The sequence below is a fragment of the Camarhynchus parvulus genome, chromosome 2, assembly GCF_901933205.1.
Source record: "Camarhynchus parvulus chromosome 2, STF_HiC, whole genome shotgun sequence".
In the NCBI taxonomy this organism is placed as follows: Eukaryota; Metazoa; Chordata; class Aves; order Passeriformes; family Thraupidae; genus Camarhynchus; species Camarhynchus parvulus.
Genome location: NC_044572.1, coordinates 402,046 through 418,732, shown reverse-complemented (window position 1 = coordinate 418,732; position 16,687 = coordinate 402,046). Strand labels below are relative to the sequence as shown.

Genomic DNA, 16,687 nt, shown 5'->3' with positions numbered 1-16,687 from the left:
CACCAGGCCGTGCACACGGGGCTGCGGCCCCACCACTGCGCCCGCTGCGGCCGCGGCTTCACCCGCAAAACGCACCTGGAGCGCCACGAGCGCACCCACGGCACCAGCACCGGCACGGGGACGGGCACAGGGACGGGCAGGGCCACCACTGGTGCGGGGATGGGCACAGCCACTGCTGCCACTGGCACCGGTGTCACTGGGTCCCAGCTGGGCTGGCCAGAGCCCCCCACCCTCTGCCCCTGAATGCCCAGAGGTGCCAGGGGCTCCGGTGGATGCCCATGGTGAATCCCTGGCACTGCGGTGTTGGGCTGTGCTGGGAGGTGCCACGGGCCCTGATGGCTGCTGGGGATGTGCCAGGGGACCCAGTGGCCCCCAGTGGCACATCCTGAGCACTGGGGTGTGCCAGCTTCTCCAGTGGCACATCCTGGCACTGGGAAGGGCTGGGTTCCCCAGTGGCTGCCAGTGGCACATCCTGAGCGCTGGGGTGTGCTGGGGGCCCCAGTGGCTGGTGTGTCAGGATGTGCTGGGTGGTGCCACGGGCCCTGACGGCTGCCAGTGGTGAGTCCTGGCCCTGGGAAGTGCCGGGTTCCCCAGTGGCTGCCAGTGCTGCATCCTTGGCACCCTGTGCTGGGCGGTGCCGGTGCCCACAGCTGTGCCGGTGGTGACCCCTGAGTCCTGGGATGTGCCGGAAGGTGCCAGGATGCGCCCGTGCCACATCCTGAGCGCCGGGATGTGCCGGGGGCCCCGGCAGGGGGATCCCACAGCATCCCATAGGATCACACAAGATTCCGTTCTGCCGCCAGCAGCGGCGCAGGAGCAGCCCCGGAGCGATGTGGCCGGTGGCGCTGGAAAACCCCGGTGAGGGATGCGGGGGGACCCCAGGGCGGGGACGGGAGGGGTGTCCCCTCAGGGGGCAGGGGGCGGCGGGGGTGTCCCGCAGTGCCAATAAAGCCGTTTGTATGGAAATCTCCGGGATCTCGGGGTGTCCCCAGCGCGGGCAGCGGGCAGCGGGGCTGTCCCGCAGTGCCAATAAAGCCGTTTGTATGGAACTCTCCGGGATCGCGGGCCCCGCACACGGGCCGGGAGCAACGGGGGGCGCGGGGCGGAGAAAGGGGGTGTGGCCCCAGCGGGGGGCGTGGCCAAGCAAGGGGGGGCGAGACGGGGAGCGTGGCCTCATGGTGGGCGGGACCTCGTCCCCATGGCAACGGGGGCGGGGCTTAGTCTCCATGGCAACGGGGGGCGGGGCCTCGGGGGCCGCCGGGAGCCGCCGTGCGGTGAGAGCGGGGGGGGGAGCGAGGGGGGGGGGAGCGGGGATTTGGGGAATTTGGGGGGACCTGGGGGGCACCGGGGGGGCGGAGAGGGGCTGGTGGAATGGAGCGGCTCGGGGGGTCATGGGGACACCGCAAAAGGGTCTGGGAGCAGCGGGGTAGGGAACGGGGGTGGTCTGTGAGGTCGGGGGCTGGGTCCGGGAGCGCTGGGGGTGTAATGGGGGCACCGATGGGGGGAACGGGGACGCCTGGGGGCACCGGGGGATGGCACACGGTGGCTCTGGGGGGTGTGAGGGTGAGAGCCGGTTGTGGTGTGAGGGCTCCCCATGGGCTCTGGAGCTGTCCCTGTGCCCCAGGTTCCCCCCAGATATGACCCCCGATGGCCTTTGGGTCCCACACATGTCCCCACACCCGCAAGACACCCCCAGATGTTTCCCACATATGTCTCCGCACCTCAGTTCCCGCCCAGATGTGTCCCACACGTGTCCCCACACGCTGGGACACACCAGCGTGTCCATCCAGAGCCATTCCCCACTGCCACCCTCAGCCCCTTTCCCAGTGCCACCCTCAGCCCCTTTCCCTGCTCAGGACCCCCCATGGGGATGGAGTGTGGGGGTATGGGGAGGAGGAGGTGACACCCCCAGCCGTGCCCCACATCTCCCTGTGCCCCGCACCCCCTGGCACATGTCCCCTGCTCCCCCAGACGTGTGTTCCCCCATGTGTGTCCCCGTGCCCCCCTCGCACTCCACACGTGTCCCCACACTCCAGGGCACCCCAAGGCCACCCCGGGGGATCCCCGGTGCCACCCCAGCCCCGGTGTCCCCCCAGGACCTCCCCGCAGGGATGGAGGGGCGCGGGGAGGAGGCATCAGAGGAGCCGGAGGTGTCGGAGCCATCAGAGGAGGAGGAGGAGGAGGAAGAGGAGGAGGAGGAGGAGGGCTCCGGGGTGCGGGTGACGCCGGCGCTGCTCAAGGCCACGACGGGCGAGTTCTCCCTGGAGTCCATCCTGCTGCTGCGGCTGCGCGGCCGCGGCATCGCCCACCTGGGCTGCCTGGCCGACTGCTCCAACCTGGAGTGGCTGGACCTGTCGGGCAACGCCATCGCGGGGCTGGCGCCGCTGGCCGCGCTGCGCGCCCTGGCCGTGCTCAACCTGGCCGCCAACCGCGTGGCCAGCGTGGAGCCGCTGCGTGCTGCCGCAGCCTCGCGCCAGCTCAACCTGGCCGGCAACCGCCTGCGCAGCCTGCGCCAGCTGCGCTGCCTGCGAGGCCTGCGGCACCTGGAGAGCCTGCGCCTGGGACCGCGCGGCGGCCTGGCCAACTCCGCTGTGCGCCGCCCCGGCCTACAGCGCGCGCTGGCGCCGCCATGCTGCCCGGCCTCAAGGCCATCGACGGGCAGCGGCGGGCGGCCGCGGCAGCGGCTTTTTCCGCCTGTGCCGCGAAGCTGGACGCGCCCTGGACGGGCAGGACGCGCCCGCCGCCGCGCGCCGCGGAGCCGCCGCAGCCCTGGAGTGCGCGCCGGCTTCTGGGAGGCGCGGCCGGCGCAGCGCAGCCGTGCTCGAGGGAGGCCACGCGGCAGCTGGGCCAGGCCCCTGCGCGAGTGCCGCTGAGCCGCCCGCCGCCACGGCGCCACTCCATCGCGCAGGCACAGCGCGCGTTCGGCCGCCGCCAGCACGGCGACTTCGGGTTCTGAGCGCCGCGGGGACACACGGGCTGGAGATGGCCTTGGCTGGGCTGTGGGAGCCCAAAGGTGGGAATGGAGAGCCCCCAAAGATGGCAATGGAGAGCACCCAAAGGTGGGAATGGAGAGCCCCCAAAGATTGGAATGGAGAGCCCCCAAAGGTGGGAATGGAGAGCCCCCAAAGATGGCAATGGAGAGCACCCAAAGGTGGGAATGGAGAGCCCCCAAAGGTGGGAATGGAGAGCCCCCAAAGATAGGAATGGAGAGCCCCCAAAGCCACCATAGCCCAAAGCCATCATCATCTGAGCCACAGGACCCCAAAGATGGCAACGGAGAACCCCCAAAGGTGGGAATGGAGAGCCCCCAAAGCCACCACAGCCCAAAGCCATCATCATCTGAGCCACAGGACCCCAAAGATGGCAACGGAGAACCCCCAAAGGTGGGAATGGAGAACCCCCAAAGGTGGGAATGGAGAGCCCCCAAAGCCACCACAGCCCAAAGCCATCATCATCTGAGCCACAGGACCCCAAAGATGGCAACGGAGAACCCCCAAAGGTGGCAATGGAGAACCCCCAAAGGTGGGAATGGAGAGCCCCCAAAGATAGGAATGGAGAGCCCCCAAAGCCACCATAGCCCAAAGCCATCATCATCTGAGCCACAGGACCCCAAAGATGGCAACAGAGAACCCCCAAAGGTGGGAATGGAGAACCCCCAAAGGTGGGAATGGAGAACCCCCAAAGGTGGGAATGGAGAGCCCCCAAAGCCACCACAGCCCAAAGCCATCATCATCTGAGCCACAGGACCCCAAAGATGGCAACGGAGAACACCCAAAGATGGCAACGGAGAACCCCCAAAGATTGGAATGGAGAGCCCCCAAAGATGGGAATTGAGAGCCCCCAGAGATGGGAATGGAAAACCTCCAGAGCCACCACAGCCCAAAGCCACTGTCATCTGAGCCACAAGACCCCATAAACGGGGCCAGGAGAATCCCCAAAGCCTCCATCATCTGAGCCACAAGACCCCAAAAACGGGGACAGAAGAACCCCCAGAGCCACAACAGCCTGAGCTGTGGGACCCCAAAACCAGGGCTGGGATACCCCCAGAGCCATCACCAGTCCAGCTCCTTCATCTTCCCAAGTGTGAGACCCCAAAACCAGGGCTGGGAGCCCTCAGTGCCACCCCTGCCCAAGGTCATTTCCTTCGCCATGGGAGCCCAGAAATGGATCCAGGAAAGCCCCCAGAGCCCGCACCGTCACCCTGAGACCCCCAGAGCCACCACAAACCTGTCTCCTTCCTCCTGTGAGCTGTGGGACCCCCACACTGGAGCTGGGGCACCCCCAGAGCCACCCCAGCCCAGCAGAGGATGCCCAGGGAGCAGCAGAGGGGCCGTGGGGAGCCCAGCCTCGGCTGGGGGACATCTCGGGGACAGGGGCCGTAGTGGCACCGTGCATTAAACATGTCCCACCCTCCAGTGTCCCTCTGTCCTGTGGCCTCAGGGGTCTCTCACCCATCGTGTCCCTGTCTTTCAGCCCTGGGGACAAGAGGGGACGCAGGCAGTGGTGACATGGAGCCCATTGCCCACCCACCGTGTCCCCATCTCATCCTGGGGACAACGGGGGGTGACACGGGCGGTGCCAGGTGGGAATAAGAGCCGTGAGAGCGGAGCCAGCGCTGGGTTTACTGGGGAGAGGGCACAGGCAGGAGGGGGGGACACATCCAGGACCCTCCTTGGTCACACGGGGCTGGGGGGTGGCAAGCGGGGCAGGCCGTGGCAGCGTCCATCGGTGCCGTGGTGCCTGGAAAGGGACACGGGGGGGCTGTGGTGGGCTCCCTGTGCCCCCTGTCCCCTGTCCCCGTACCCACCTAGGCCCAGGGGACACAGAGGGGGCTGTGGTGGGCTCCCTGTGCCCCCTGTCCCCTGTCCCCGTACCCACCTAGGCCCAGGGGACACAGGGGGGGCTGTGATGGGGTCTCTGTGTCCCCTGTCCCCTGTCCCCTGCCCCAGGGTGCCCCATACCCACCTAGGCCCAGGGGACACGGGGGGCTGTGATGGGGTCCCCGTGCCGCCTGTGCCCGTACCCATACCCACCTAGGCCCAGGGGACACGGGGGGGCTGTGGTGGGCTCCCTGTGCCCCCTGTGCCCCCTGTGCCCGTACCCATACCCACCTAGGCCCAGGGGACATGGGGGGGCTCTGATGGGCTCCCTGTGTCCCCTGTCCCTGTACCCATACCCACCTAGGCCGGCAGCCCCCGGGAGAAGGCGAACATCCCGGGCAGGTACGGCGTGTCGCCCCCTCTGCCCGCCTCCTCCACCGCCCGGCACTCGGCCTCGTCCCGCTGCCGGATCTCCTGTGGGCACACAGGGGCTGGCACCGGCCGGGGACACGGCGGGGGACACGGGGGGCACTGGGGACAGCTCACCTTGGCCGCCAGGTGGTGGCTGGGGCCGCAGTTGTGGTACTTGTCCAGCACCTTGGGGACGTCACCGGTGTCAAACTTGTAGCAGGCCAGGCACGTGGGCTTCCGCTGGGGACATGGTGGCATGTCACCCCCGGGAGCCCTGGGGACCCTCTGGCACCGACCACTGTCCCCTCTGAACCACCCACAGCAGCAGGGGGGGGGGACAGGGGGGCTGGGGGACTGGGGGACCCCTGGGATGGGCCCCAAGGGGGTGGGAAACACAGGGATGGGCCCAAGGGATGGGGGACACCAGGGATGGGCCCAAGGGATGGGGGACACCCAGGGATGGGTCCAGGGGATGGGGGACCCCTGGGATGGGCCCAAGGGAGAGGGGACCCCTGGGATGGGCCCAAGGGAGAGGGGACACCCAGGGATGGGCCCAAGGAATGGGGGACACCCAGGGATGGGCCCAAGGGAGAGGGGACACCCAGGGATGGGCCCAAGGGATGGGGGACACCCAGGGATGGGTCCAGGGGATGGGGGACACCCAGGGATGGGTCCAGGGGATGGGGGACCCCTGGGATGGGCCCCAAGGGAGAGGGGACCCCTGGGATGGGCCCAAGGGAGAGGGGACACCCAGGGATGGGCCCAAGGAATGGGGGACACCCAGGGATGGGCCCAGGGGATGGGGGACCCCTGGGATGGGCCCCAAGGGAGAGAGGACCCCTGGGATGGGCCCCAAGGGATGGGGCCCTATGGGGGGAATGGGATGTGCCACAAGGGAGGGGGGACACCCCAGGTTATGCCCCAAGGGAGGGGGGACATGGGCCAAATGATAGAGACAGCTTGGAATGTGTCCTAGGGGAGGGGACAACACTCCAGGATGTGCCCAAGGGAGATGGGAACACCCTGGGATGTGCCCCAGGGGAGAGGGACATCCCACCTGCCCCAGGGGAGGAGGGACACCCCACATGCCCTATGGGAGGAGGGACAGCCCAGGACAGTCCCCAGTCCCTCACCCGGCTCTCCAGCACCCGGCAGTGCCGCTGCGGCGCTCGCTTCCGACACGTGGTCTGTGCCAGGCCCAGGCGGAGCTGCACAAAGGTCCCCGAAGGGTCCTCCTGGGGGAACGGGGGTGGCACGGCATGGCAGGGCATAGCAGGGCTCCCCAGAGGGATCCCGACCTCCGGAGGGACTCCCAAACCCCACAGACTCCCAGGGAATACAGCCCCCAGCGAGACCCCAAACCCCAGGAGTGACCCAAGCACCCCCAGAGCGACCCCAAATGCTGGGGGAAACCCTGAACCCCACAGATGCCAACCCCTGAGAGGGACCCCAAAGCTCCCACAGGAACCCCGAATCCCAGGCGGGACCCTGAACCCTGGGAGGGATCCTGAGTGCTGGAAACCCTCAGGTAAACCCATCCCAGGAATGACCCCAGGGTGGCCCCAAGGTGGGCACGAGGCCGAAAGTGGGGGTCCCTGGAGTCCTGGCCCTTCCCAGACACAGGACAGTGTGCAGGGGCACCCCGGGGTGGCCCCGGCTCCGGGGGCACCAGGATCAGCTCGGATCTGTTAATGAATAACCGAGCTCAGGCGGCCAGCAGGGCCGCCCCTGGGCACCCCGGGGCACCCCGGCACCTTGCCCATTCCCTGTGGGACACCCAACCCCCTCCCCATTCCTGTGGCCATCCCGGATCCCAGTCCTGAACCCCAGTCCCAAATCCCAAGCTCACCTGCTCGATGATCCTGTCCATCCCCCATTCCCTCCAGGACACCCCAATCCCCTCCCCAACCCTCTCTCTGTCCCTCCTGGGACACCCCAATCCCCTCCCCATTCCCATGGTCATCCCAGATCCTGAACCCCAAATCCCAGCCCCGAATCCTGTTGCCCCCATGCCCGAGGACTCCGTTCACCCGTGCCCCCTCCAGGACCCCCAACCTGACCCTCTCCCTGACCCCCTCCCTGTTCTCGTGGCCCCCCTGAGCCCCCAATCCTCGATCCCGATCCCAATCCCAATCCCTGCCCACCCCCTCGATGACCCTTTCACCGCTGCTCCCTCCCGGCCGCTCCATCCCCTCCCCGTTCCCCCCGGGACCCCCGCGCCCCCTGCCCATCCCCGGGTGGCGGCTCCCGGTGCCGAACGCCGTTCCTCACGCACCCGCTCGATGAGCCCGTCCAGCTCCCGCTCCTTGAAGAGGAAGTGCACGTTGCTGCGCCCGTGGAAATACTCGAGCACATCGCGCACCACGCGCCGCTGCAGCGGGGACTGCCCCGCGGCCGCCGCCGCCGCCAGGGCCAGCGCCAGGGCCAGCGGCAGCCACCGCCACACCGGCAGCCCCATCCCGCCGGCTGCGGCCTCACGGATCCGCGGGCCGCTGGCGTCGGGCTGGCATGAGCCGATTTCCTGGGATCTGCCCCCAAATCCGCCCCCGGGACGGCCCCGCGGGTGACCCCCCCAACCCCGCCGCGGGGCGCGGAGGAGGGGCCGGGCTGGGGTGGGATAATGGGGTGGGATAATGGGATCAGTGGGATGGGATGGGATGTGATAATGGGGTGGGATGGGATGGGATCGGGGGCAGACCCCGGGAATGGCGCCATGGGCTGCTGGGAATGCCATCCTGCCCTGGGAGCGCCCCGCAGCCCCGGGAACGGCTCCTGCCCCCGGGAATGGGCTGCAGTCCCTCGGGAATCGGTTCCTGCCCCCGGGAATGGGCTCCTGCCCCCGGGAATGGGCTGCAGTCCCTCGGGAATCGGTTCCTGCCCCCGGGAATGGGCTCCTGCCCCCCGGGAACGGCTCCTGCCCCTCGGGAACGGCTCCTGCCCCCTGGGGAATGGGCTCCAGTCCCTCGGGAATCGGTTCCTGCCCCCGGGAATGGGCTGCAGTCCTCTGGGAACACCCTGCAGCCCCGGGAACGGCTCCTGCCCACCGGGAACGGCTCCTGGCCCCGGGGAATGGGCTCCAGTCCCTCGGGAATGGGCTCCAGTCCCTCGGGAACGGCTCCTGCCCCCGGGAATGGGCTGCAGTCCCTCGGGAACGGCTCCTGTCCCTCGGGAACGGCTCCTGCCCCCGGGAATGGGCTGCAGTCCCTCGGGAACGGCTCCTGTCCCTCGGGAACGGCTCCTGCCCCGGGGAATGGGCTCCAGTCCCTCGGGAATCGGTTCCTGCCCCCAGGAATGGGCTCCTGCCCCCGGGAACGGCTCCTGGCCCCGGGGAATGGGCTCCTGTCCCCCAGGAACCGCTCCTGTCCCCCGGGGAATGGGCTCCTGTCCCCCGGGAACGGCTCCTGCCCCCCGGGAACGTCTCCTGCTCCCCGGGGAATGGGCTGCAGTCCTCTGGGAGCAAACTCCAGCCTCCCGGGGATGAGCTCCAGCCTCCGGGAATGGGCTGCAGCTCCTGGGAACAACCTCCAGTCCCCTAGGGGTGGCTTCATGTCCCACCGCGAGTTTTGTCACGTCCCACCGAGAGTCACGTCCTGCCCCCGGGAACCGCCTCCTGTCCCCCGGGAACGGGCTCCTAACTACCGGGAACGGGCTCCTAACTACCGGGAACGGGCTCCTGCCCCCGGGAACGGCTCCTGCCCCCCGGGAATGGCTCCTGCCCCCCGGGAATGGCTCCTGCCCCCGGGAATGGAGTCCTGCCCCCCGGGACAGCCACGAATGAGCTCTGCTCCCCCGGGAATGGGGTCCTGGCCCCCGGGAATGTGCTCCAGACCCTGGGAACAACCTCCCGCTCTTCCCAGCTGTCCTTGTCCGGGTGTCCCCTCCCGGCAGCAGGACTGGGGGGGAGGGAGGTGCTGAAGGCCAGGGGGGCGACATCCGGAGGTGTGGAGGACACCAGGGAGCACCAGGGGGTGCGGCTGGCACGGGGGGCACTGGGGGACACTGGGGGGTTACTGGGAGGCACTGCGGCTGTACTGGGGGGCATTGGGAGGTCTGGGGATCTCTGGGGAGCACTGTGGGGACACTGGGGCTATACTGGGGGATACTGGGGACACGGAGGCTGTACTGGGGAGTCCTGGTGGCACTGGGGAGTGCTGGGGAGCACTGTGGGGACACTGGAGACACTGGGGCTATACTGGGGGACACTGGGGACACTGGGGCTGTACTGGGGAGTCCTGGAGGGCACTGGGGAGTGCTGGGGAGCACTGTGGGGACACTGGGGCTATACTGGGGGACACTGGGGCTGTACTGGGGTACACTGGGGGACACTGGGGGACACGGGGGGCGGGGTCTCTCCGGCCCCTCCCATCCCCTGTCCCGCGGCCCCGCTAGGGGGCGCTGCCCCCGGGCCCCGCCCCCCCGACCCGGAACGGGGCGCGGCCGGACGGGGCCGTGGCTGACACAATGACGTCACCGGCGCGCTGACGTCACCGCGTGTGTGACGTCACCGCGCGGCGGGGCAGCGGCCGCCCGTGAGTTTCCCGGGGAGGGTCCCGGGGGTCGCGGTCACGTGGCCCGGGAGGGGGGGGGCACGGACCGGGGACCGGGCGGGGCCGGGGTGAGTCTGGGGGGGCTCGGGGGTCCCAGGGTGTGCCTGGGGGTCTCGGGAACCGCTGGAATCCTGGGGGGGACACCCGCGGCAGCGGCGGGTCCGGGGCTACCGCGGGAGGGAGCCGGTGCTGGGGCGCACGGGGGTCGCTGCGAACCCCCCGAGGCGCGGCCGGCACCGGGGAGTCGCCAGGCCCGGGAAGCCCGGCCCGGTGGCCCCGGGGCTGTTCCCGGCTCCCGGGGCTGCTCCCGGGGCTGCTCCGGGGCTGCTCCCGGCTCCCGGGGCTGCTCCCGGCTCATGAGGTGATTCCACGGCGCGGCTCCTCCCGAGCCCCAGGGCTATTCCTGACTGCCAAGGCGAGGCTGTGCCGGGCTGTTCCCAGCGCCCGGGGCTATTCCTGCCAGGAGGATGCTGTGCCGGGGCTATTCGCGGTTCTCTCGGGGCTATTCCCGGCTCCTAGGGCTGTTCCCGGTTCTCCAGGCGCTGCTATACCGGGGCTGTTCCCGGCACCGGGGGCTATTCCCGTATTCTCGGCTCCCGGGGCTATTCCCGGCTCCCGGGGCCATTCCGGTTCCCGGGGGCCGTTCCCTGTTCCCGGGGGCCGTTCCCGATTCCCGGGGCCGTTCCCGGTTCCCGGGGCCATTCCGGTTCCCGGGGGCCATTCCCAGTTCCCCGTGCCTTTCCCAGTCCCCCGTGCCGTTCCCGGTTCCCGGAGCCGTTCCTGGGTGGACAAGCCGATGCCGTGTCAGGGCTATTCCCAGCTCCCGCTCCCATCCCATTATCCCATCCCATCCCGAACTACAACTCCCAGCGCTCCCGGCTCTCGCCGTTCACAGCCGGATCCGGCCCCGCTCGGCGCCTTCCGCACCCCAAATTCCGGGGGGAGGAGGAGGAGGAGGAGGACGGGGGGGCCGAGGCCGCCGGAGCCGCTCCGGGACTGCCGCGCTCCTCCGGCCCGGTTCCGCCGCCCTTCCTTCCCGCCCCATCGCCTCTCCCGCTCTCCCAGGACCCGCCGCGGCCATTTGAGGGACTCGGTGGCGGAAGGAGGCCGGGAGGAGGCCGGGGAAGGGCCGGGGAGCCGCGGGAAGGAGCCCCGAGGAGCCGGAGGGGCCGCAGGGCCCGGGAAGGGGCAGCGATGTCGGCGGGGGGAGCGCCGCAGGTACGCGGGGGTTCGGGGGAACTCCCGGGGGATCCCCGCTCCTCCTGCACCCGCGGCCTTTGGGGCATTCTGGGGGGATCCCCGCGGCTTTTCCGAGGGTTTTTTCATCAACCCCTGCAGCCCCCCAGGAGTTTTTCCGGGAAATCGGCGCGTTGGGGGCCGCACCGCCCTCCCGGCTCTGCCTCCACCGGGCTGCGGGGGCTTGGGGACACGAGGGGGACCTGGGGGGTTCACGAGGGGGGGCACGGGGGGCCTGGGGGGTTCAGTGTCCCCGGAGAAGCAGGACTGGCTCCTCGGGACAGGTTCCTCCCTCGGTGCAGGTCCTGGCTGGAAGAGGAGCTGGTTTGGGGGGTGGGCAGTGGGGACGGGGGGCACAGGGACCGGGTTTGGGGGTCAGGGATCTGGTCTGGAGGAGCAGGGCTGGGCATCTCTTTTGGGGCAACAAGGATCGCGTTTGGGGAGAAGGGATTTGCTGGGGAAGCGGGGATTTGGTTTGGGGGAGTGGGGATGTGATTTGGGGGAGCAAGGGTCTGGTTTGGGGGAATTGAGATGTAATTTGGGGGAGCAGGGATGGGGGCTCCATCCTGGAGCAAGGAACCTCATATTTGGGATGCAGGAATAGGGGCACGATCCCTGTCCTTGGCCTGTGGCCAAACCCAGGGAAAGGTCCCCAAACATCCCAAAATGACCCCAAAATGCCTCTGAGCCGCTGCCCCCTCCCCAGCCCGCCCACGCCCTGGATCTGCTCCCGTATTCCCGGCTGAGCCCGGCGCCACGGGCCGGATCCCAGCTGGATGCTGTCGGTGCCGAGATCCCCTCGGATCCCTGCACAGGTGAGGGGAGGCTGGGACACACACAATGGGGCCTGGGGTGGGATTTTCCACACAGAGCTCGGTGCATTTTTGTGGGGACTTTGAACTGGGATGATGAAAGCGTTCTGGGGATTCCCGGGGCTGGGAGAGGCTGCAGGGAAAGCCCAGAGCCCAGGATGGCTCCGTCCCAGCTCACCTGGAGCCGGTTCCCGAGGAGTGGCTCCATGCCCCGTGCCAGAGCCCGGCTCTGCCGGAGCAGCCCGGTTCTCCCGGAGCAGCCCGGTTCTCTGGGATCAGCCCGGTCCCAGCCGTGCCGGGGGTCCCGACGGCGCTGCCCCATGTCCCCCCAGGGTACCGGTTCTTTAAGCCAGGGGGTTTGTTCGGGATGAAGCCGCCGGAGGAGCCGTTCGGAGCCGCGCGGACGGGCCCAGAGGAGTCCAAGGCCCTGGGCAGCCCCTGCGCTGGTGAGTCTGGGTCTGTGGCACTGGGGGAGCAGTGGGACTGGGGGGCTCCGGGGAAAAGGCGGGCTGGGATTCTTCAGGGGTGTTCTGGGTGGTTTAGAACTTTTTGGGGCTAGTTAGGGGCTGTTCTGAGCCAGTTTAAAGACCTTTTTCAGCCATTTTGGGCCAGTTTTCGGCCATTTTGGCGCCATCCTCGGCCGGTTCACAGCCATTCATGACCAATTTGTGGTAATACTGGACCAGTTTGTGGCCATTGTGGGCAAGTTTTGAGAGCCAGTTTTGGCCATTTTGAACCAGTTTTTAACATTTTGAGCCAGTCTGGACACTTTTGGACCTGTGTGTCACAAACTGGGTGGTTTGGGGGCCCTTTGGGGTGTCACACAGCAGGAGACGCTTGGGGAGTTGAGGCCCTTTGTGGTGTCCCATGTCCCCGTGGTTCAGCAGTGAGGGCCCCACAAGGAAGGGGGGGCTGGGCCCGGGTCCTCCCCACTCGGGACAGCCCGGAATTCTCCGGGAGCCGGGCTAACCCCGGCATCTCTCCGGTGCAGTGGAGCCCGGGCGGGTGAGCAAGGTGGAGCCCGAGGAGAAGCCTGGGATTGGCGCCGGCTCCCTGGAGCTGTTCCCGGCCGCTGCGGGCGGCAGCTCCGGCCGCTGGTTCCCCGGCGGGCAGCGCGCCCCGAAGCCCCCGGGACCCCCTGCCCCCGCGCCCGGCTGCTGGGGCCCAGGGGCGTCCCCGCCCCTTCCGCTGCGCCCAGTGCGGGAAGGGCTTCCGGCAGAAGCAGAGCCTGGTGACGCACGAGCGCATCCACACCGGGGAGAAGCCGTTCCGCTGCGGCGACTGCGGCAAGAGCTTCAGCCAGCGGCCCAACCTGCTGACGCACCGGCGCGTGCACACGGGCGAGCGGCCCTTCCCCTGCGCCCAGTGCGGCAAGAGCTTCGCAGAAGGCCAACCTGCTGGCGCACCAGCGCATCCACGGCGCCCACCCCGAGGAGGGCAAGGCGCGGGCGCGGGCGCCGGCGCGGGGCTGCCCCGAGGACGCGCCCTTCGTGTGCCCCGAGTGTGGCAAGAGCTTCCGGCAGAAGCCCAACCTGATCACGCACCGGCGCATCCACACGGGCGAGCGGCCCTTCTCCTGCTTCCTGTGCGGCCGCAGCTTCAACCAGAAAACCAACCTGGTGACGCACTACCGGGTGCACACAGGTGAGCGGCCCTTCGCCTGCGCCCAGTGCGGCAAGCGCTTCACCCAGAAAACCAACCTGGTCACGCACCAGAGCACCCACACCGACCTGCGCCCCTTCCCCTGCGCCCAGTGCCACAAGTGCTTCAAGGACAAGGTGTCCCTCAAGGCCCACCAGAAGACGCACATCCCCCGCCAGCGCCGCTGCCCAAGGCGGCCCGGCCCCCCCCCGCCCTTTGGCCGGGCCGCCCGCCCTGCTGCCCCCCGCGCCCACCCCGCAGGACCCCGCTCCCTTCGCCCCGCTCCGCCCGCCCCCCAAGCTCCCCGAGGGCGCCGCCGAGCTGTTCCCGTGCCCCGACAAGGGCTTCCCCCCGCCCCGGCCGAGCCCTCCTTCCCTGCGCCCACTGCGGCGGCGGCTTCTGCCCCAAGGTGCCCCTGCTGCGGCCCCCGAGCCGCCCCGCGCTTCGCCCCCGGCCCCCCCCTCCTGGGGCCCCTGGGGCGCAGCCGGGCCGGGCGAGGCCGTGCTGTCCCCGGAAAAAGCCCTTCATCTGCAATCAGTGCGGCAACAGCTTCGGGCTCTGGCTCGCCCTCGTCGCCCACCAGAAGAGCCACGCGGGGCACAAGCCGTGCCCCGGCGCCCCCGGAGCGGGCGCCGAGCAGCCCCCGGGTCCCCGGGGGCGCTGGCGGGCGAGGGCCGCCCTGGCCGTGCCCCGAGTGCGGGCGGGGCCTGGCGCAGGTCGTGGCGGGCGCCGCGGCACGGGGGGCACGGCGCCGGCGGGCGCGGCCCCTTCCGCTGCGACACCTGCGGCAAGCGCTTCAGCCTCAAAACCAACCTGGCCACCCACCAGCGCATCCACACAGGTGAGCGGCCCTTCACCTGCGGCGTCTGCGGCCGCCGCTTCAACCAGAAGGGCAACCTGGTGACGCACTACCGGGTGCACACGGGCGCCTGCGCCCGCGCCGTCAGTGCGGAAGCGCTCGCCCAGAAGCCCAACCTGCTGGCACACCAGAAGACGCACCTGGGCCGCCAGCCCTTCACCTGCCTCGAGTGCCCCAAACGCTTCAAGAGCAAACTGTCCCTGCGGGTGCACCAGCGCGTGCACACCGGGACCCCGGCCCGGCCCCCGGCGCCCTGGACCCCGCCAGGAGCCCCTTCCCCTGCGGGCTCTGCGGGGAGGGCTGTGCGGAGCACGGGGGCTGCGGCCGGGCCACGGGCGGCGGCGAGCGGCCGCACACCTGCGCCGAGCAGCTGCACACCTGCGCCAAGTGTCCCCACGCCTGCGCCGAGCGTCCCCACGCTTGTGCCGAGCGTCCCCACGGCTGCGCCGAGCGGCTCCACACCTGCGCCGAGCAGCGCCGCACCTGTGCTGAGCATCCCCACGCCTGTGCTGAGCATCCCCACGCCTGCACGGAGCATCCTCACACGTGTACGGAGCATCCGCACGCCTGTACGGAGCATCCCCACAGCTGTGAGCGACCCCACACTTGCGGGCAGCTGCAGCCACAGCCCTGCGCCGAGCGGCCGCACCCCTGCGCTGAGTGTCCTCACCCCTGCGAGCAGCCCCACGCCTGCAGCAAGCGGCCCCACGCGTGTGAGCAGCCCCACGCCTGCGCCGAGTGTCCCCGCGGCTGCGCCGAGCATCCTCGCACCTGTGCCGAGCATCCCCACCCCTGCGCTGAGCGGCCCCATGGCTGTGAGCGGCCCCACGGCTGCGCCGAGCAGCCCCACGGCTGTGCCGAGTGTCCCCACGCGTGCTCCGAGTGTCCCCACGGCTGCGCCGCCGAGCGGCCCCACGCCTGCGCCGAGTGCGGGAAGCGCTTCCGGCAGAAGGTGAACCTGGCCGTGCACCTGCGGACGCACACCGGGGAGCGGCCGTTCCGCTGCACCGACTGCGGCAAGGGCTTCAGCCAGAAGGCTCACCTGCTGCGGCACCGCCGCACCCATGGCGCCGGCCTGGCCCCCCCTGCGCCGCCGGCGACCCCCTGGCCAAGGGGCCCCGAGCCCCGGCGCTGCTGCTGCCGCCCTGTTCCCGCCCGGCGCCCGCGCCCCGACAGCCCCTCGGCGCCGCCGACATCCTCCTGCAGCTGATGCAGGACGAGCCCCCGCCCGGCCCCGCGCCGCCCGCCCCGGTGCCCCCTGTAAGTGCCCCGGGGCGGCCCGAGCCCCGGGCACCGGGGCTGCCCCCGCCGTGCTGCTGCGCCGCCTGCCTGGCCCCCCGCCCTCCCGAGCCCCCCGCGGGCAGCTCTGGGCCAAGGCCGGCGGCTGCGCCCGCGCCTTCGACGAGAAGCGAGTGCCGGGAGCGCCGGAGCGCGAGTGCGGCGAGGAGAAACCGGCCCCGTGCCCCGGCTGCCTGTGAGCCCCAGGACCCCCCGGCCGCCTGCGACCCCCATGCTGGGACCTGTGCTGAGACCCCCCCACCAGGACCCCCACCCTGCCCTGGCCGCCTGTGATCCCCCACACTGCAACCCCCAGCGAGACACCCCTAGCAAGGACTGGCCCTCGGCTCCTGCGGTCACCCATGGCGAGCCTGGAGGAGATGGAGCCCAGGGCACAGAGCCAAAAAAATGAAACTGAGGGGACAGAGCCAGAGGGACGGAGCCGATGGGACAGAGTCAGTGAGATGGAGCCAGAGGGGACAGAGCCAAAAGGATGGAACCGAGGGGACAGCCAAAGGGACGGAGCCAAAAGGATGGAACTGAGGGGACAGAGCCAAAGGGACAGAGCTGAGGGCTTGGTGCCAAGGTGACACTGCCAGCCAGATTCAGCACTGGGACTTGGAGGAGCCTCCAGCCAGGGCTGTGGGGCAGGGCAGAGCCAGGCTGGGACATGGCACATTCCTGGCTTGGGAAGACACCAAAGGGCTGGAGGAGCCAGCGCTGGGGCCGGATCTGCCGTGTGGGCTCCAGCCACAGAGACCAAGAAGAGCTGGGCACAGTGGAGTTGCATCCACTGGAGCCAGATGTGGGACAAGAGGGGCCCTCAAGGGCTCCCTCTGCTTCCAGAACCTTCCAGCCTGTTCCGGACTGGATGGCATTCCCTAAGGACACGCTGGGATGGGAGGCTGGGCCCGCCCTACTGCGGGCTGAGCCCTGGGGTCCCCAGTGCAGCTCCATGCAGGGGGAAGCTGGGAGCCCAATGGGCAAACAGCCAGGAAAAGGAGAAGGGCCTGGAAGGGCTCAGCTCTGCTTCCAGAAGGGCCCGGAGACGCCTCCGGTGCTGCGGGATGGGGGGCAGCTTGT

General features: G+C 69.8%; 2 protein-coding genes and 1 pseudogene across 2 annotated transcripts; 2 read left to right on the top strand and 1 right to left on the bottom strand.

The window, feature by feature from the left end:
* The first annotated feature begins 1,564 nt into the window (after positions 1–1,564).
* Positions 1,565–4,546, top strand: LRRC61 (leucine rich repeat containing 61). Its single transcript, XM_030971496.1, is given in 10 exon segments — positions 1,565–1,725; positions 1,778–1,879; positions 1,882–1,923; positions 1,974–2,585; positions 2,587–2,616; positions 2,618–2,663; positions 2,666–2,748; positions 2,750–2,773; positions 2,775–2,820; positions 2,823–4,546. Coding segments are annotated over 10 exon segments (1,197 nt in total). The 5' UTR covers positions 1,565–1,647; the 3' UTR covers positions 2,957–4,546.
* Positions 4,547–4,602: 56 nt separating this feature from the next.
* Positions 4,603–7,739, bottom strand: RARRES2 (retinoic acid receptor responder 2). Its single transcript, XM_030971499.1, has 5 exons — positions 7,507–7,739; positions 6,365–6,466; positions 5,367–5,471; positions 5,181–5,294; positions 4,603–4,740 (listed from the first exon to the last, which is right to left on the bottom strand). The coding sequence occupies exons 1-4, from the start codon at positions 7,687–7,689 to the stop codon at positions 5,181–5,183; spliced, it is 504 nt and encodes a 167-aa protein (XP_030827359.1). The 5' UTR covers positions 7,690–7,739; the 3' UTR covers positions 4,603–4,740.
* A 4,454-nt stretch (positions 7,740–12,193) lies between these two features.
* On the top strand, positions 12,194–15,536 carry LOC115900894 (annotated as a pseudogene).
* Positions 15,537–16,687: the final 1,151 nt, after the last annotated feature.

Bases quoted from the DNA above. Each gene is read 5' to 3' on its own strand.
- RARRES2 (XM_030971499.1), bottom strand. From the start codon at position 7,689: ATGGGGCTGCCGGTGTGGCGGTGGCTGCCGCTGGCCCTGGCGCTGGCC. The intron at 6,467-7,506 runs GTGCGTGAGGAA...CCGTTCCCCCAG, and splicing joins TGGACGGGCTCATCGAGCGG to GAGGACCCTTCGGGGACCTT. The intron at 5,472-6,364 runs GTGAGGGACTGG...CCATGTCCCCAG, and splicing joins GCCGGGTGCTGGAGAGCCGG to CGGAAGCCCACGTGCCTGGC.